Source organism: Pipra filicauda, unplaced genomic scaffold (assembly GCF_003945595.2).
Source record: "Pipra filicauda isolate LSUMZ 115617 unplaced genomic scaffold, ASM394559v2 scaffold33_size4404698_pilon, whole genome shotgun sequence".
NCBI lineage: Eukaryota > Metazoa > Chordata > Aves > Passeriformes > Pipridae > Pipra > Pipra filicauda.
In genome coordinates, this window is record NW_024104465.1 from 1,059,050 (window position 1) to 1,078,722 (window position 19,673).

The 19,673-nt window shown below is 46.8% G+C and overlaps 2 protein-coding genes across 9 annotated transcripts in view; one reads left to right on the forward strand and one right to left on the reverse strand.

The window, feature by feature from the left end:
• The window catches only part of CUNH12orf43 (chromosome unknown C12orf43 homolog), a 28,670-nt gene that overhangs the window by 6,623 nt on the left and 2,374 nt on the right, over positions 1–19,673 (reverse strand). For 3 of the 8 annotated variants that reach the window (XM_039384134.1, XM_039384130.1, XM_039384129.1), the window contains exons 6-9: positions 15,326–19,306; positions 15,016–15,226; positions 11,983–12,139; positions 5,228–5,404 (exon numbers count right to left, since the gene is read on the reverse strand). In XM_039384134.1, the coding sequence (XP_039240068.1) occupies positions 18,952–19,306 (355 nt within the window). In that variant the 3' untranslated portion in view covers positions 5,228–5,404; positions 11,983–12,139; positions 15,016–15,226; positions 15,326–18,951. Of the gene's footprint in view, positions 1–5,227; positions 5,405–10,020; positions 10,137–11,982; positions 12,140–15,015; positions 15,227–15,325; positions 19,307–19,673 lie in introns of all 8 variants that reach the window. The other 5 variants (XM_039384131.1, XM_039384133.1, XM_039384135.1 and 2 more) reach the window with 5 other exon arrangements.
• HNF1A (HNF1 homeobox A) lies at positions 1,167–16,442 on the forward strand. The gene is made up of 10 exons (XM_027714157.2): positions 1,167–1,676; positions 8,528–8,727; positions 9,595–9,781; positions 10,079–10,317; positions 11,092–11,249; positions 12,978–13,179; positions 14,419–14,610; positions 14,867–14,988; positions 15,277–15,418; positions 15,976–16,442. Exons 1-10 carry the CDS (start codon positions 1,342–1,344, stop codon positions 16,101–16,103), a joined length of 1,905 nt encoding a protein of 634 aa, XP_027569958.1. The 5' UTR covers positions 1,167–1,341; the 3' UTR covers positions 16,104–16,442.

Genomic DNA, 19,673 nt, shown 5'->3' on the forward strand with positions numbered 1-19,673 from the left:
GCCCCCAGGAAGCCTCCATTGAGACAACACCTTTAAATCCTCCAAGGAATCGCTCGCATGAGACACTCGTGCATCGAGGCCACGTGTGCACACCAAGTTATTCCCTAATTTAGCCACTCAAAGTAGATAGATTCATTCATATCATTTCAGACCAGAAAAGACAATGTAGTCATAAGAAGAGAGCTGCAGAACTGGAGAACTGCATTAAGTGACTCCAGCTGAGCCAGGGATCGTGTTTTAGGAAGTCACCCAATAGGTGGGAGCAGAACCTCAGAGCAGGACTGGTATCAAGAGGGGATGGAGGAAGATGATAAATGGGAACCACAAGCCTGCCCAGAGCACTCATAGGAAGCAGAGGGCAGTTGATGATAGGACAGGGATTCTGAGCATGAACCAACACCCAGGGCTATTCCTTATCACAGCCTTCAATCATGGGCTCAGAGGGGCAAGGCCTGCAATCCCCCGAATTATGTGGGAACACTTCTCTTGCTCATCAATTAAGCAATAAACATAGCAAGTTAAAATGAAGGTACTAGTGTTTGCATATCAAGATACCCAGCAAGCCAAAACCAGAGTGAAAAAGTCACTTAAGACTCGATGCTCTGCCACAGAATTCAGCTGGAGCTCCAGAACGTCCTGCGAGTCTTGGGAACGTTCACATAGACCCCATGGTCACACTCCTCTGCTGGGGGTGGCACAAAGGCCAGGGAAGCTGCCAGTGTGGCTTTCTCTCAGCCCAAAGGGCTCAGACTGGCTGAACTTCACCACTGCCAGAGCTCCGAGCGGGCTCTGCGATATTCCAACAGCAGCACCTTCTCCTGAACCACGCGCAGCCCAACGTGGTTCTTCGTTCACCTTCTTCCTTCTCCAAAACTATTGGGGCCAGAAGAAAGCCATGCCTCTCCATCTTCCTGGTTTTCTTTCCATAGCTCACTTTTCCATGCTGCAGACCTCCTATCCTTCATTTTCCTCGCCTGCTTCCCTCCCTTTCCCCCTCCCCCTGCTTTCTCTCCCTCTGCACTTTGTGAACTGCTGCGGCGGGTGCTGAAGTCCAAAGTTCAGTAACTTGCTAAGCACACAGATAAATATGAACCTTGGAGAATTTACATTGCTCCAATGTAAACAGATAGCCAAGGGTCCCTTTATCAGCACTGGCTCAGGACAGTCGTGGGGGGTCTGAAGTGGCTCAATTTTGTATTTTGTTTTTTTTGGGGGGGCGCAAAGGCGGGAGGCTGCGCTGTGCCCACTCTCCTGACAGTCGGGCGTGTTACCTCAGGAACATGGTGTAGGGAAGCTGGAAGCAGGATAACCCAAAATCCAAGAGGCACCAGGCTGAAGACCATGGTGTCGAAGCTGAGCCATCTCCAAGTGGAGCTGCTGGGAGCACTGCTGGAGTCGGGGCTGACCAAGGAGACCCTGATCAAGGCTCTGAGCGAGGTGGAACCCTACGGGCTCCAGAGTGAAAGTCAGCGCGCCATCAATGCCCTGCAGACAGAGAAAGGGGAGCCCTGTCCCGACATCCCCAACCTCCCCAACGGCATCGGGGAGCCCAGGTTATCGGAAGATGAAACCTCCGATGACGGGGAGGAATTTACCCCTCCAATAATGAAGGAGCTGGAAAACTTGAGCCCTGAGGAGGCTGCTCACCAGAAGGCTGTGGTGGAAAGACTATTACAGTAAGGACGGATTTACTGCTCCTCTTTGCTGTTTTCTTGCGCTCTCCCTCTAAATCTCTTCTCCTTTCCCCTTCTGCTCAGTTCCCTAGTATTCAAAGTTGATCTACCTGCACAGAGACAGCCTTCATCCATGGCAGGACTAGCAGCCCCCTAACACCCCCAGATTCTTTATAAATGCTCAAATTTTCCTTTCATCTCACTTAAATGCATGAAGGAAGCCATGGAGCTTGATTCAACGTGCTTATAGCATCAGGCTCCAGTATAGTCCAAGGCCTGTAAAACCTGCATCTCTTTGACTGAATGTCAAGGTTTAGAATTTAATTTTTTTAATAGGATTCACAATTTCAGTCATCAGGAAAAAAAAAAAATTCGGTCACTCTGAGCTGGTGCCACATTTGCCTGAGGATGTACAGAAGGTGAATTTGTAATGTTTCCCTGCTGTATTTAAGGAGATTAATACTGTTAATTTCACTGGGGTTTGATGTAGATTATTGGGCAAAGACAAAGCAAGAGAACTCGTTCTGAGTGCAAAGTTCCCTGACTTCAGTGGGGAATTTTCTTGTAAAAAGAGCACACACTAAATACATGCAAAGGTTAAAACCCGGACAGAACACTCTGCTTCTACCATCCACTGCCTGTCACAGATACAAAGGACATACACAGCAACAGCTTTCACTGCCACACAAATCTGCCTTTGCAAAAAGCATTTTTGAGATCAAATGACAGAAAAAGTTCTCTGAACCAATAAGCCTCACAACAGACTCAAACATTCTCCAGGTTTCCCATTTGGGATTCTCACTGAGATTACAATTCCTGTGGGTGACCCAAGAGGGTTGTCCAAGCAAGGATCAGGTCCATCCTACCATCTATCACAGCAGATTCTTGCCAGTTTTGGGGGTATTTTGAAATGACAAGGTGAAAGAAAACAAAGAGATGCAGCAACATCCTACACTTAAAATCTTCACTGAAAATCCATCTAGAGAATTTCTCAGGCTTTCTGATCACTCTCTTTCACGTGCAGAGGAAAGCAACAGAAAATGTAACAGCATAAGAAAACAGAGCTAGAAAAACAACATGACAAGAGGTAGCATTTGCTGTAAATACCTTAAAAAACCCTCCCTGGCAGACTGGGACTTGATGACTCCACAGTACCCAAGAGAGGAAAATTCACTGGGTCAGCTCTTACCTGGGTGGGGAAAGCATTCCCAATAATTCAGTCTTCTTTCTGGCCCAGTATGTCTCTCATTTCTTCCCCACTTCCAGCTCTGTCCCATCTTTTAGTCTCCTCTGTTCCCTTTATCTCTTTCAAACCCTTTTTACCTATTTCCCTTCTCTCCTCACTTTTGTCTCTGCTGCTGTTCCTCCCATTTTGTTGTCTTCTTGGCTGATTCTCTCTCTGCCTCCCACTCTTTTCTTCCCTTCATCCTTGTCTCCTTCTCATCTCCCCGAGTCTGCGTACAGGTCTTGGGGTAGTTTGAGCCCAGTGGCACCGGGCGGGCCCTGGCTAGTTACTAATTATCCAATGGCTTTATTATTTCTCTTTTGTCTTATAAATTTATAGATGAAAAGACCCTGATAAGCTTTTTGATCATTAACTTCTGATGGTTTATCAAGTATCTCTCCACAAAGGAAGCCATGGAAGCTGCAGAAGCCCCCCTGGCTTTGTCCCTTTTCCTGTAGGGAACGGGTGAAGCAGGACTCAAGTGCCATCTGCTGTGATCCGAGAACAGACACAGGGATGGAGGGAATCCCTTCCTGCCACCCTCACTTCAGCACCAGTTCTGGCTTCTGATCCTCCCTGCCTTTCTAGGATCTTGCTGCCAGTGTGTCCTGTGCTTACTTTCAGCCTCACCACAAGTCTTACCTCTCTTGCAACCCCGTGATATTAATTATTAATACTTTCTGATGAACAGTCTCACAGCTGCCTCCAGACAGTCCATCGAGCAGCATTCCCATTTCAAAAATGGGAACCGAGGTACAGACAAATTCTAGGACCTACCTAGACCCCTGAGACAGCATGCAGAGGACTGAGCAAGGACAGGGATCTCCTAAGCCTCACACTGGGTCTTAATTCCAAAAGCTTTACCCTGAAACATCTGAGTTCTCTGTCATCAGTCCCCCCATCACAGGATAGAGCAATTCCCTTCTGCTGTTAAGGGCAGTATGAAGGCACCAGAAGCCTCAGTGTCAGCAAAAAATTACAAGTATACTTATGGAGGAATATAATAGGTCTAAATTAATCAAGGTGAAGTGAAAACAGCAGGAAGTCTGCATTGACATGTTTCAAATTTCTCATCAAAGTGACATCGTGTCTGAGAACTCATTCAAGCAGCTGAACCAGTATCAGGGGGTGAGAATATCTAAGAAATTGTTACTTACAAATAAACTTTTTTTGGTTTTAAGATGCCTAAAAGTAATGTCCTTAAAATAGTGTTAAAGAACCTTAAGGCAGGGCAGAACAGTCTATAATAGAAATTAGTCCCATCAATAGATAAAAGAGAAGAAGGCAAGAATCTCCATGCCCAGGGAATCCCAATAAAAGGTCAATGCTTGCAAAGCTATTTAAGCATCTACACAAGAATTTCAAATACAAAAAACTGATGGAGGCACTTCTGCTTTTAGAAGCCTCTTTGGGCATTATTAATTCCTGGCCTAGTACTGTAGGCCAGATTTTAAGAGAGACTGACTTGTGGCAGCTATTGCTGATACAAGAAATTCTTTGTGGTAACTTCAGCCATTGCTTATAAAGTAGAATCAGGAAAGTGTCCATTGTTAGGCTTTCCAGGAATTGGAAAGGGAAAAAATGACAGTACCAAGGGAAAAAACGTCAGTGCAGGACCACTGACGTTGAAAGCACAGTTTGGAAAGCTCTAGTCAAAGCTGAGTAAAACAGGATGTAGAGAAGATACACCTTGGTACACTGGGTGCACCTAAGGGTGTTGATTAGATCTTGCTCCCACAGACAAAACATGCTAAAGGCAGTTCAGATATTAACAGGTGAATTAACATATTTTCATTTTGTCCCTTCATATGTTTCACTGATCTTCTGCAAATTTACAGTTTGAATAAAAACATTCTTCTCATATCAATCCACACAGAAAACTAATTGCATCTGTGATAAGAAATAAATGACTCAGTAGGGAGTTTGAGCTGTGTGGAGAAACTCCCAGGTATTCCCAGAGTAGAAAGCAAGAGAGAGGCTACCTTGGGGGAAGGGACAGATCATACAACTGCAGGTAAAGCAAATGGAGAGAGGAATAGCAACAATCCACCTGTAGGGCAAGGGGTGAAATTCCATTAGGAAAGAAAGAAATTGAGATAAGCTACAGATTTCCCCTGGAGGCAGGGATAAAAGTGTGTTTTCCAGGAGGAAAAAAGAAAACAAAGACATACAATGATAAAGGTTCAGTCTTCCCCCCACCTTAGAGTGGCTCTAGCTGGGGAATCTGGAGATGAAGCTGCCACACCCCTTTCATTTCCACATATAAACCAAGATGAGGCAAACCAGGCCAAGTTCAACAGAAAGGAACTGCTGGGATGGATGGTCTTACCTTCCCTCTGGGCCCAGCCCGGCTCCAGGCTGTGCAGGGCTTGCAGCTCCTGAGGAAAGGACCAGAGGATGGTCCTGAGCACTTCACAGCTCTGAACCTCTGTTTGAGCAGGGGCTGGTCCAAGGCAGCAATTCAGAACCCACCTCAGGGAAATGAAGGCTTCTCTCACCTGAGAATCTGAGAACAGGAAAGAAGGAGAGACAGAGATAATGAGGAAAAGGAGGAGAAAGAAAGGAACAAAGGAGAAAGAAAAAGTCAGGAAGAGCGAAGGAGAGAGAAGGTCCCCTGAATGTTACATCTCCAGCTCTCTGGAATGGGTTTTCTTTAATGCTAACAACTTGATATTTACTTTCCATTTAAATTTGAGATGTTGCTATAAATTATCAACCAGCCTCTTGTTCCCTTTGAGTTTATAACTAACTACCTGGGTTACTTATTGTTCAGGTAACAAAAGGGAGGTGAAAACGCCCTTAAAAAGTGACCTCAGAAGTAAGAAAATGGGAAGCTGACATGGAGAGAGGACCCAGGCCCCTGTGGTGGGGATGAGTCACGGAGAGGGGCTGTGCTCAGATGGCAACAAGCAACTGAGAGCAGGAGAGCAAGACCTCAGGAGAAGTCAAAAGTAATTGCGTGAGAAGAATTTGGAGACAGAGATTAGACCCTGGAGAACAAGAGATGAATGGGGAGACTCTGCATCTGGGGAGAAAGGGAAGCTAAAAGGCAGAAAACAGGCTTGGACATAGGGAAGGAGAGCTTAAGTAAGGCAGACCCATTTCTGCAGTTCTGACTCACTGAAGCAATTGAGAGTTTAGTGTAACTACAAGCAGGAGAACCAGGTTTAGAGTGAAATCCTCCCCTCTGACAGTCCATGACAATCTTATGGCCAGTGAAAGAGCAAAAGTTTCAACTTATGATGTCTTAGCCAATGGTGGAGGCTCTGCAGGTGGAACTGTGTATTTGGGCAATGGTTCACAAGAGGGTTCAGCTGACCAGACTGTCATCACTTGTACTCTGGTGTAGCCTTGGCCTGAAGGATTGCTGCACTGACATCACAGACTGTGATGATACAGAGTAGCCAGGATTTCATACAACTTTGTCCCAGGAAATCACACTGTTCTAAGATTCCCTGCACTGCTTTGCCTCACAAAGCTCCCTGTTTTGTCCAAAAGTAGACAAAAACCACAGGGCTTTAACCACTGAGAGAAGAGTCTCACAGACGCTTCCTGCCTTATTCCTACCACAGAGAAGTGAGGATCTCAACGGGGAGACAAAAGTGATTGGGGTGCAGAAAGGAACCAACATGTAACAGAGGCTTCCATCAGTGGCAACACAGTCTTTCCTCTTCCCAGCCAAGCCAGAACTCAAATCTAAGAGACCAGGTTCCCAGTCAGTCTTTTCTCCTCTATATAGGGACTTATACAAGGAGTGCAGGGTGCAGGTGCTGGCTAGATTATCACAGAGGGAAGAGATTGATTTAGGCAGCAGAAGTGAAAAAGAAAACACACTGAGGAAAGAAAAGCTTTTATAACTTCAGCCAAATGTGAGGCTTTTGAAAGACAAAGATGGTTAAGGGAAGAAGCTGAAAAACAGAAGCCTCTATGGCAAGTGTTCCATTGTAAAAGAGAAACAAATGTTCTATTTTAAGCAGGTTCTTCAGAAAGCTGTAGCTGGCACTGTTTCTGTCATACTTTAACTGCTGTGGAGCTGCTCCTTGGACTATCAGCCATTGGGAGGCTGCAGGAGAAGAGAGATAAAGCTGTTTGTACTGAGAGAACAGGTGTGGACTTTGTCCTCCTTATCACTTTGCAGCCTCCGGCAACCTCCTGAGTCAACAGAGCAATGAGCAGCACAGTTGGTGCCTGTTGCTCAGACATGTGTGTTCTTGTGACAGTTTCTGCACGATCCTAGGTACCTTTTTCCTCCCCACTGCTCCTTTGATGCTGGTGTTGAATGTCACACCACTGTCTTTCCACAGCAAGCAAACCAGTTCCTCCAGACCTTTCACACAGAAGGCACAGAAAGATGCTCTTGTTGAAGTGAGCCAGGGGCTCTTCTGCAGGGAGGCTCCTGCACTGTTTGGACTCACACTGCCTGCTTTCACATCTTTATTGCTACTGTGACTTTCAGCTCTGGTGAAATTAATACACACAACGAAGTCACAGTCATGTTTTCTCTGTTTTCCTTAGGAACCTCCACGGATGTTCTAATTAATTAATTGGAGATCATAAAACCCAGAGATTCACATTAATTGTAAAATCCCAAGTCAGGTTAGCTTCTCAAGTTTTGTGTGCAGGTCTGAAGCAGGTCTATTCCCTCAGCTGTTACTCCAAAGGAGGGTGGCAATAGGAGGAATTGGTGGTTTGCCTGTTGTTCTTTATTGCATTTAGAAGCTCCAAGTGGCTCTAGGTGTGAATCACTGTGTTTGAATAACACATAGCAGGTGTGTAAGAACATAATCCTGGATGACTTGTCACATACATATGCATACAGAGCTGTCACATCACAGGATAATGACAGCCCACTTCCATTTCCTGAATTATTGCAAGGCAACCCAACCTGGACCAGAATGAGGGCATGAGCTGGGTTCAGCCTAATATCACAATCAATCTGTCTTAGAAGATTTAGTACATCCACCCCAAGCATCTATGCCTTAAAGAGAGGGGGATAGAGAAGAAAATTTATGTAGGGAAAGAGAAGAGAAAGGTTGCCTCTGAAAAGAGATCTGTAGTCACAGAACATCTATCTGAATACTGAAATGCAACATCACTTCCCTCCTCATACCATTCCTCATTAGCAGAAAAAGGGCTTTAAATCCACAGTACTTGCCAGCAGAAAGGTCCATTCCTTGCTCACATCACTGGTCAGCACTTTCTGTCATCACAGATGACAATTGCCTAGAGAGAACAGCCCAAAACCGTGCATGAAAATGAGCCCAGACAGCAAAGATCGTGGCCATGTACTGGGAAAATCCCTTGGTAACTGAAGAGCCTCCTCCTAAGGGGAGATCAAAGTACCTACAAAGAGCAGTTCAAAGGAAGCCAGTGCTACATCTTCTGCACTTTATTTCCAGTGCCCTGCAGTTCTTACCCTGAATGCAGAGTTCAAACTGAACGAGGCACCCCACTGAGGAACTGAGCTTTCCCTCCTGCAGCCAGTGAACACTCTGGCCTCACCAAACGTGCTGGTGATGACAGGCAAGGTGCCCCTCAGGAGGTACCAGGGCACTTCCTTGGAATCCAGGTCTGCTGAGAGCAGGTGTTTGATCTCTCTCCCCTGAGAAGTGTTTTCTGCTCCTTGCAGAGAGGATCCCTGGCGAGTAGCAAAGATGGTGAAATCCTACCTCCAGCAGCACAACATCCCTCAGCGTGAGGTGGTGGACACGACTGGTCTGAACCAGTCCCACCTCTCACAACACCTCAACAAGGGCACTCCCATGAAGACCCAAAAACGGGCAGCCCTGTACACCTGGTACGTCCGGAAGCAGCGGGAGGTGGCCCAGCGTAAGTACAGCACCAACTGTTCTCCTCTCTCCATCTCATAAAGGCCTCTGCTCTCCCCGGATCACCCTAACTCCCCATTCTTTTCAAGGAAAAATGGAAGCAAAAGCCACTTTTAGCAGGTAGCTTAGAGAAGTCTAGGTCAGTATTCAGTGGTGAGGTGAACGAAACAGGACATGGGAAATCACTCCCCTCATACAGCAGTGACCCACCTCCCCCTCTGGCTGGCTAAGGAGCAGCCACCTAATGCTCCCTGTTTGCAGTTAGAGTTCTACATCCACCCTCAGACTAAAGCAGGGTAGTGGGCAGATGACAGAGACAGAATTCCTGCCCGAGAGGAAACAGCCTCAAGTTGCACCAGGGGAGGTTCAGATGGGATATTAGGAAAAAATTCTTCACCAAAAGGATTATTAAGCACTGGCACAGGCTGCCCAGGGAAGTGGTAGGGTCACCATCCCTGGAGAGATTTAGAAGACATGCAGATGTGGCACTTGGGGCCTTGGCTTAGCGGTGGATTTGGCAGTGCTGGGTTAATGATTGGACTCGATGATCCTAAAGGTCTTTTCCAACCTAAATCATTCTGTGATTCTATGCCTTCTCTAAACTCAGCTGAATTTGCTTTCACTACTCCAAGGTGGGAGCAGAGATGCAATGCACGTGAGAGAACCATCGGGTAAAGATGGTCCTGCTAGAAACATCAGTTTTAGCAGATTATGGCACTTTATTTCCACTTTATTTAGATTCAACCCTCTGTCTTGTACAAGATATTCTCCAAGGGTAAGCTGCATTGGGCCTGCTAGGCACCCAAATAGACAGAACTATTAGAAATGCTTCCAAAAAGCCAACACCCTTGCCCTTTTGTGCCTGCAGAATTCACACATGCTGGCCAGGGTATCCTGACAGAGGAGCCCATGGGAGATGACCTGCCCACCAAGAAGGGAAGAAGAAACCGCTTCAAGTGGGGTCCTGCCTCCCAACAGATCCTGTTCCAAGCCTACGAAAGGCAGAAAAACCCCAGCAAAGAGGAGAGGGAGGCCCTGGTGGAAGAGTGCAACAGGTAAGGGTGGCTGTGTGGCTTTGAGGAAGGGGGCACAGCAGGGCCCCTCTGTGTCCTGGTGAGAGGCAGGGCAAGGGCACAGCAGTGGGTGTCACCACTGACACCAGCCACCTTGGAGTGAAATGCCACAACTGAGCATTCCCTGTGCACAGAGGACAAGGAACACCTCCTGTCTTGCTGTATCAGGATCACACAGCACAGTGTGCCAGACCCCAGCCCCTTTGGGGCCGTGCACTTACTCTGTGTCTCCAGCTAAGCCCAGCTCAGCAAGGCTGTCCTTGTGCTTTCCCCCAACAGGGCAGAGTGTATCCAGAGGGGTGTTTCCCCATCTCAGGCCCAGGGACTGGGCTCGAACCTGGTGACAGAGGTCAGAGTTTACAACTGGTTTGCCAACCGCAGGAAGGAGGAGGCTTTCCGGCACAAGTTGGCCATGGACACCTTCAGTGGACCCCAACCCACCTCTGGCCCCCCCCTCACTCCTCACAACTCCTCTTCCCTCCAGCCACCAGCTGCTCTCTCACCCACCAAAGTTCACGGTAAGAAGCAACCAGAGGGAGATCTGAAAGAGGGGGTGAACCTCCCCAAAGTCAGTCACCAAAACTGTCTCCCACATCCACCCCTTTAGGAGGTGAATCTACAGACAGAAAAAGCAGACTTGCTACAAGGGAAGAGCACAGGTGGCAAAGAGCCCACGTCTGTGAGCGAGGAGAGTGGCTAGAATGGCAAGGGTGACAAAGTTCAGTAACAAAGCTCACAGCCAAAGCTGTCACTCACTGTGACATCCTGCTCTCCCTCCCAGATGGCAGGCAGCAATCCCCTTTGGAGGAGTCATCCCTGCCTGCTGTCAGAAATCAGCTCCATATCCTTTCACTTGTGTGCCCCTTTCTCCTTCCAATACCAGCCCCATCAAATTTTTTAGGATCAGGAAAGGTCATTCTCCATCCAAAAAGAGCAGAGCTTTTTCAGCTTCACAGGCCAGAGCTGGGAGTTGCTCTTGCTCTGAGAAGAGATGATCTCACCACAACTCTCCTCTTTACAACCACATCCAGCAGGGTGGTTTCCAGTGAACCCTGCTTGCTCCCTGCAGCACTCACAGCCAGTCAGTATTTGAGGAAGCAGCTGCACCAAGTTACAGAGGAAAGCCAGGGCAGGGTGTGAGAAGGCCTGTTCTTCTGGTTCCCCTACTACCCATTAAGTCCCTGCCCAAACATCTGGAGGCAAGTGCCTGCAAAGGAAACTCAATTTAGCACCTGCCAAAGTTTCTCAGTTTCTCATTTTTGACGACCAGTTTCCCTCCTGTTGTGATGCAGGAGTGAGGTACAACCAGCAGCCAGCCAGCGAGGCAGAGTCCTCCAGCAGCAACCCCCACGGGAACAGCTCCATGGTGACCACCCAAACCATCCTGCACCAGGTTTCTCCCCCGGGACTGGAGCCCAGTCAGAACCTACTGAGCACAGACACTAAGCTGGTAAGTGATGGATGCTTCAGTTCTGCTGACTGGAGGACATCAGCTCTGCTGACTGTGGTCACCATGTGGACTATTCAGAAGTAGTTTTTCCCAGGATGTTCTTAAACCCACCTTTTTGTAGAGATACTACAAAGTCACTTTGCACTGACCACATGAGATCAACAGACCTGAGACACAAGTGCCCTCTAAACTGCAGTGAGGGCAGGAATTAGAGCATGAAAGCAAGAAGCCGTTTCCTTTATGAGCAATCAAAACAGCCTATTCTGAAAACACAGCACTCAAGGTATGACATGGTTTCCTTCTTCCCAGAAAACCCTGTTCTCTCCTCCTTTCCACAGTGAGATTCTCACCTCATCTCCAACTCTCATCTGAACTCAACACATCTCAAGATAGTTGATCAGACCAGTGGGATTAACAGAACACAGAACCACACCTACATCTACCTTACCTGTTGTGAAAATTAAGCCCAACAGCCTGTATGCAGACAGCACTGGATATGTAGATTGCAGCAACCCACCTTCTCAAAGCCAATTTCCTTTTGAGGTCTGATTACACCTTTTCCCACATAATTAGCAGTGAAGCACTAGAACTACACGACTGATCATTTCAGATTGTACACGTTCCCTTGCTTACAGAGAAACAGTTGGCAGAAGTTTGCATTAGTGCAAGTTGCCCTGAGGCAAAGTTAAGGTCACTAAAAATGAGTATGATTTAAATCCCATCAGTCACTCACTTTGCTGCTTTCTGGTCTCTTGCTGAAGAAAATGTGTCTTTTATGAGGTCCTGGAAATCTTCTACGTCTGTCTTCTAAAACTGATATCAAGGTGGTTTGTCCCACTGTTTAACCTCATGGTGTTTATTCTTACTAAAGGTTCCTTACAGCTTTTTGTCTGAGGGGAGAGAAAAAAAAAGTATAATATAAAGCATTGAACTTTCTCTATCAGACAAATTATTAGAATGCTTTTTTGCTCTTCCACAGTACTTTGATTACAGGTCTCTAAAGGGCCTTGCAAACTCAAAACCCCACTGGAGCACAGACACAGGTTATGTGGTTCATTTTAGAGGCTGAGAAAACAGTCAAGTTATTAAATTTTTCAAATACAGACCGAATCAGCAAGACACACAAACACAGAACAGTCCTGTTCTATCTAACAGGTACTTCTCCTCTCTAACAGCAGGGAACTGCCATGTAACACAGCCTGAAAAATACACTGTGTGACAAAAATAGTCTAACGGGACTTATCAGCAAGTCCTTTAAAATCGCAGTCACCGACCACTAACAGACACTTGCAGGGAGAAAGGGAAATTACAGGCATTTCTCGGGGGAAAAGGTGAACAAGAGGAACTCCTGCATTCTGTGCTGAACTCTGCAGCTAGAACTACTGTGTACCCAAGCCTCTTAATTTCTCTGAGCATCACCTTCTACCCTCAGCTGTGAAAGATATTCTTCTCTAAAAAGAATGCACCAGGCCTAACCTCATTCCTGTTTGAAAAATCCTGATGATTTCTTAAATGTGAAAGAACTAAACTCTCAGTTTACTCTCAGTATGTCAACAGCTGACTTGTGCTAGTTAATTGAGCACAGGGAAACTGCAGACAAGCAAATGTGAAGCCTTCCTAGTCAGCAAGGGGTCAGAGCAGGCAGGAAGAAAGGGAGGATGTTTCTCACAGCCTTGGGACTCCCCAGCCTGCTGCAGGTGGCATGTTTAGGGTTCTCCTTTCCCACAGGTGTCAGCTCCCGGAGGAACCCTCCCTCCTGTCAGCACCCTGACTGCCCTGCACAGCCTGGAGCAGAGCCCACACGCCCTGAGCCAGCAGACCCAGAACCTGATCATGGCATCCCTGCCGGGCGTCATGGCCATCGGGGCGGGCGAGACCCCGTCCCTGGCACCCGCCTTCACCAACACCGGAGCCTCCACCCTGGTCATCGGTGAGTTGTGCCCTGCCAGGAGTCACACAGAGAGCTGCCTGTCACTCCTACAAGCACCTGCCCCACTTCCAGAGGCAAAGGCACTGAGCTGGCAGTGACACACGAGAGGAAATTGTCACTAAGGATCTTCAGCAGCACTCGGTACCTGCGGGTTCCAGTGGGATTAAGGGGCAGATGTTCCTCACGTTAGAATTACGTTACACACAAACCCACGTCTTCAGAGTAAAGGGACTTCTGCCATCTATTCCTATGCCAATGTTTTGGTTTGCTGCTCTTCGTCTTCCCAAATATAAATTTAATACTTCCTTAGAACTATGAAAATTGAAGCATGTTCATGGTGCTTGAAAGACAAAACATACTGTTCCACTTCCTGCAAAGAGCAGCATATGCCTTTGGAATCCACAGTAATTACTATTTTTTTATATTTTTCACTTTAACAGCTTTTCTGGACTTGTATGAGATTTCTTTTCATTCCAAGACTAGTCTACTGCCAAAGTACATCTCATTAGATACTGGAAAATAAAATGTATACTCTCCTCTTACACTTTCTTCCTAGGAAGAAAGAGGCCTTATTTTGCTCCATGGTGACAGCTCTGAATTAATTTCCATTTCCACTTGTACCTCAGATTATGATATGGATTCAAATTCTGTGCAAACAAAAAACATAAAACTGGAGTGCTGGAGAGACTTGTTGATTTACAGGAATAGGATTTGAACAGTTGTGGGAAAAGGGCAGTAATGTGTGAAACCTTCTACCTGACACAAGTTCCATAATTTGGCAGCCCTAGCAAAAAGTGGTTAAACTCCACTCCATGTGGCTGGACGGCTACAGTCTAGTTCTGGTGCCAAGAGCTTCATAAAAAAAAAGAGTAAAATTAACTGGGCACTGAAATGATGCTCTGAGTTTACTTCTGAGCAAGGCCTCCCCAGTGGGCCTCTGTGTCAGGTCATCACTAAACTGGAAAATGGGCTACATGGTACACAGGGTGTAGACAGGAACACGCACTGGAAACCAGAGGTGGGGTTCTGCAGTGCACATTTTGCACATTGCCACTTCCCTCTCACAGGCATGAAATCTATTCTTCATCACAGATAACTAATGAAACTCCTGAAAAGCAGGATCTGCAATCACCCTGCAACCACAGGGCTGCCACAATGACTGTGTGACACCCCCACTGCAGAGCAGCCACACTCCTCCCACAGTGTGTGACACCACTGTCATCAGTCCTTGTTTTCCAGGCCTGGCTTCAACCCAGCCCCAGAGTGTACCTGTGATAAACAGCATGGGGAGCAGCCTCACTACCCTGCAGCCTGTCCAGTTCTCCCAGCAACTGCACCCCTCCTACCAGCAGCCCCTCATGCAGCAAGTCCAGAGCCACATCAACCAGAGCCCCTTCATGGCTACCATGGCCCAGATACAGAACCCTCACGGTAAGAGCACGAACTCGTTTGCTCAAGCAAACAAAAATAAAGCCTCTGTTCTAGGGCATTTGCTGGGAATTGGGCTTGCAGCTATTGTTGCTCTAATTATGAAATTATTTTTCTATTGCATTCATCTCCCTGTCCCTCCACTCCCAGCCTTTCAGAGACAGACAGCAGGTCCCCTCGCACGAGGAGAACAGCTCAGCCAAACCAGCCTCATGCAAAGCTCCAGCATCCACATGACCTTGTTTTCTTTCCTGCACAGCTCTCTACGGCCCCAAGTCTGAAGTGGCCCAGTACACACACACAGGCCTCTTACCACAAACCATGGTGATAACAGACACAGCCAACCTCAGCGCCCTGACCAACCTGACACCAACTAAACAGGTAACAGCACATGCCTTTGTTCCCCACCTTAGAACTGCTCCAGTTTGCAGGCAGCTTCTTGCTTGTCAAAGAGGTTTTGGGTGTGTGGTGTCTGTGTCATCCCAGCAGGACCATCTTTTTTATCTCCTCACTGGTGCCAGCTGCAGTACTGGAGGCACTAGAGAAAGCTCCTCACTGCATCATCAAGGAGGATTTAATTGTCCTTAGAAACAGCACCTGCTCAACTCTTCTCTCACACCTGTTAGAAGGGATGAAGAAGCCAGGCACTGTTAACTCTCTTTTCTCTAGGCATTCACCCCTGACTCAGAGACTCACACCGAGTCTGGGATGCACACACCAGTGTCACAGGCACCAACAATCCACCTACAGAACCAGGACACCACCATCCAGCACCTTCAGCCAGGCCCACGCCTCTCCTCGAGCCCTGCGGGTAAGAGCAGCAGCCACTACTGTCTCAAACCACATATTGCCCAGTTTCTCTTCCCAACTCTGCAAAATCCAGTTAGGAAATGGTAACTGGGGCTCACAATTCCCTAAGAGGGCTGTGTCCTGAAGGGGTCCAAAAGCTAGTACAAGGAAAAAATCCAGAGTACTTTCTGTGTAAGGCCAGACTGTGGGAATGGGCTCCTTCAGAAACTAGAGAGGAAAATAACCTTAAAAATACTGGCAAAATCAGTGTCGATGAGTATCCAGTCCTGTGGGCAGTTTTCAGGGCTGAAAAGTCCAAGGGTCCCTCATGAAGAGACTCCAGCTGGATCTTCCCAGTTCTAAGAGAACTAGGAGATCAGCTAGAATCCTCAAAACTGAACTCTCTGCTGCCCTCAGTGTTTTCAGGACCTATGTAAAAGCACACAAAACAGACAGACAAAAGCAGTTAAGCCCCTGTGCCAGGGGAGTGCAGCCATGGTGGAAATGTGAGGGTGTACACACAGGGTAAGGGGCCTGCAGTGGGAATCTGTACTGACCTTGTGCCCGTGCCTTTGGCAGTGTCCTCCAGCAGCCTGGTGCTGTACCAGAGCTCCGACCCCACCAACAGCCACAGCCAGCTGCTGCCATCCACCCACAACGTCATCGAGACCTTCATCTCCACACAGATGGCCTCCTCCACCCAGTGATCACCACAGCTGCCCCCAGGGTGACTCAGGTGCAACTCCAACCGTGTTTGCCATCACTGTCACCTCTGTCACCACGGGAAGGAGGGGCTGCTGTGCTGAGCCAGCCCCCACTGCCTCACACAGATCCCTGCTCAGCTGCCTCCAGGAGAGAAAATGTCTCAGGCTCCAGACAGAAGCCATGGGAAGATGATGCTGGCACTGCTAAAATCCACTGCCCCTCCCCAGAAACAGCAAACCCAAACCCCACAGGCCACCACAGAATGACCAGTCATCCTTTTGTGGCTGCCCAAGAGGAAATCCCACCAAGCCAGGGACCTGACTGAAATATGGCAGCAGTGCCAGGGCCTGGATGGGGCTTTCATTCAGCTCAGCTTTCATCAAGCTGGGCCTGTACAAACCTGCCAACACCAGACTACGCCATGAAGAGCAAAGATGAGCTGCCAAAGAAGGGACACCATCTTTAAAACACTCTCCTCCTTTGCTGAAGGAGCACCAATAATAACAATAACAGCACCTTGGAGGCAAGAGAGAGAACTTGGTTCCTGACTTTACAAAGAAAATCACCAAGAAACACATTTGGGAATGGCTTGGCACAAACCTGTCAGCGTGGGATCACTGATTACAAGCTACAAATCCTTAATTAACAACCAAAGTACCAAACATTCTCAGTTACAAATGACCTGCTCTAAAATCATGCTATCCCAGTGGAAATGGCTTGGTTATTTTTTATATAGCTCTGCTTTGTTTTAAATGCAGAAATTAAAGTTTAACAGCAGCAAGGAGATTCCAGTTCTCTGCATTAACCCTGTGGATTCTTATCTCATGTGACTTGCTGAATGATTTGGAGGATGGCATTCCCCACTGGTCCCTGACACTGCACAACACCTGGGAGGTTCCCAAGCTCCACAGAGAGTAGAGGTTCCTTCAGCTTTCTCTATAAACATGTCAGCTTGGATTCATTTTACAGAACGTGGCTCATTCTTGGCTTCCCTGGAGGCTCGATTCTGTAGCTCTTGATATGCAAATAATCACCCCGGGGTCCAAGAGTCCTGCCTGCACTAAGTGTAGGTTTTTAGTCCCAAGGATCCACTCACATAATTCCTCTTCTAATTATTCCTCTCTATTTACTCTCAACATTCACATTACTGATATGTCATTAACTGGGGCTTTCTTCACGTCTGGCTAACAGGTTTTTGTGACTGAAACTGAGCTACTCTTTCTACTGTGAAATGGATAAAAAACCTTGAGACTAGAGCATGCTCAAGACTCTTAAAAGGTTAAGACACAAGAGAAAATTAAAAAAGGAAAAGCCCAACAATGAACTTTTCAGTTATATCTGGAAATTACAAAATTGCAGATGTCCATTACAGGTTTCATTGATAGGAGCTTCCTCTAGACACCACCAACCATTTCAGGCACTAGATTCTCCGAGGAGTTTTATCCTAGAATTGTTTCCTAATTTCCCATGTGCATCAGTTGCAAATATATACATAACTTCCAACTAGCACAAAAATAATCTTAAATCAAATCAAAAGGTAATGTTTAGGCCACTATGCATTTGAAAGCCCAGGTCCAAACCTCAGTGCACTGCACTTTTAACTGCCCATAAGACAAGTAACTTGTGCTGGCACATTCGGTTAGATTACAAACCAATTTTCTACTTGGCTTTTCCATTTTTGGATGCCAACTGTGTTTTCTTGACTGAAAACCAGCAAGGATCTTACAGCAGGTTTCCACGCTCAAAGAGCAACAGTTCACTCTTTTGGTTTTTCTAATCTGGCTTTCTGGTCTCCTGATTAGGGCAAATAAGTTGGATCTACTGAAACCCAACAATCTTAAAAGAGAAGAAGAATATTTATTAGTAACAGGTAATTTCCTGAAAGACTGGAACTGAAGCATAAACAGACTAAGAGTCATACCAAAAACCACCAAACCTCACAGTATTTCAGAGACAAAAGTCATAATCAACCCAACTGAAACACGGTAATTTTTAAATTAGGCTTAAGTCCTTCCTGTAGCAATTTCATAGCAACTAAAGAGCCACCCTCAGCCATCTCTCTCTCTGCTGGGGAGAATCCAAATACAGCAAGAAAGCCACTGTTGTACAAAACCTACCAAATTAAATAAGCCCAACAGCGTAACAGAATTTAATAACAACAGATGCCGTAAAAAACTATACATGAAAAAAAATGTCATTGGACACAACTGAACAGCAGGACCCATTTATACCAACCCTGAAATCAGCTCACTGCACACTGTTTATGTGCTGGGGCCCTGGAGAGCTGCAGACTGCAGAGGGATTAGTAACACTGCAGGTTTCAACAACAGATTGTTATGATGATCACAGGAGAAAAATAAGGGGGCCTTGGTATCTGAAAGGGTGTTTTTGGTAAATGAGTCTCCCACGGGCTGGAGTTATTCTTAGTAGGCGCCTACAAGAGGCAAAGAGAAAAGGGAGTTGATCACCTGTTGCCATGTAAACCAAATTCAATTCATCATGTACTTTCTCCAGGACACCAGATTTGGTGTCATGATGTGAAGAAGAGCAGGAGGGATGCAGCTGTGATTACACCCCTCTGTCACACAAGTCTGGCACAGGATTTCGTCCTTTTAGGCTTGGCCTGCACGAGCAGCAGCACAGACAACTGCCGTGTGAGGAGAACAATGTTCCCTTCCTCAGGGGTGCCAACAGCACAGGAAGGCACTTAATTAGTCTCTCAGGCCACTGAGCTTTTAGAACAGAAGCTCTGCCAATTAATTTTCCCTCCTCTGCAGCAACTCTTGTTGTTAAGTTTTCTTTCATTTCCTTCATCCATCACAACCGCCTGCTGTTTGCAGAGTAAAACCATCATTCTAATTTTTTCTTCTTCTTTTTCTTCTTCACAGCTCCTGGCAGAACTGAGTTGTCTCCATGATTGCTGTTCTGTCTCTCCTGCTGTCCATTTGCAGACACCAACCGAGGCAAATCTTTGCAGATCTGGTCACACTCTACTGGGTCTATTCTTTTCTCTTGAATATTTTTCTCTCCCTTAATTTTCTTCTTCTTCTTCTTCTTTTTTTTCTGGTTGTGCTCTACACAGCCCTGACTCTGATCCTGGCTGGAATCCTGGGATAGTGCAGGAAAAGCACTTTGCTTCAGAATATCTGCAGCTGACACAGCAGCCTCCTGGAACCTTTGCCACTCCTGGTCACTGTCCGTGTCACTGGGAAGGGAACAAGAGGGAAGGAGGCTGTGTTACACTTTTGCCTTCAATTCACCCAAAACTCAGCCAGCAGAGTAATCTGAGATGAGAACACGTGATAAACACCCAGTGGCTCTGGGACTCCCACACCTACAGTTTGCATTTAACCAGATGGAAGGCCAGGATGCTCTTTACACACACAAGAAGGGGAAAGAAAATCTCCCACAAACATTTCTAGTTCCCCCAGCACTAAAATAAGAAACAAAATTCTGGTCTAGTCCAGTGTCAGAGTCATGAATACACACTCCTCCAGCTTTTCAGCTTCCTGTTCCCTCGTGGGATTTCCAGCTGCCTCTGAAATGTGGGATGCAACAGTCCTTGAAGAGCA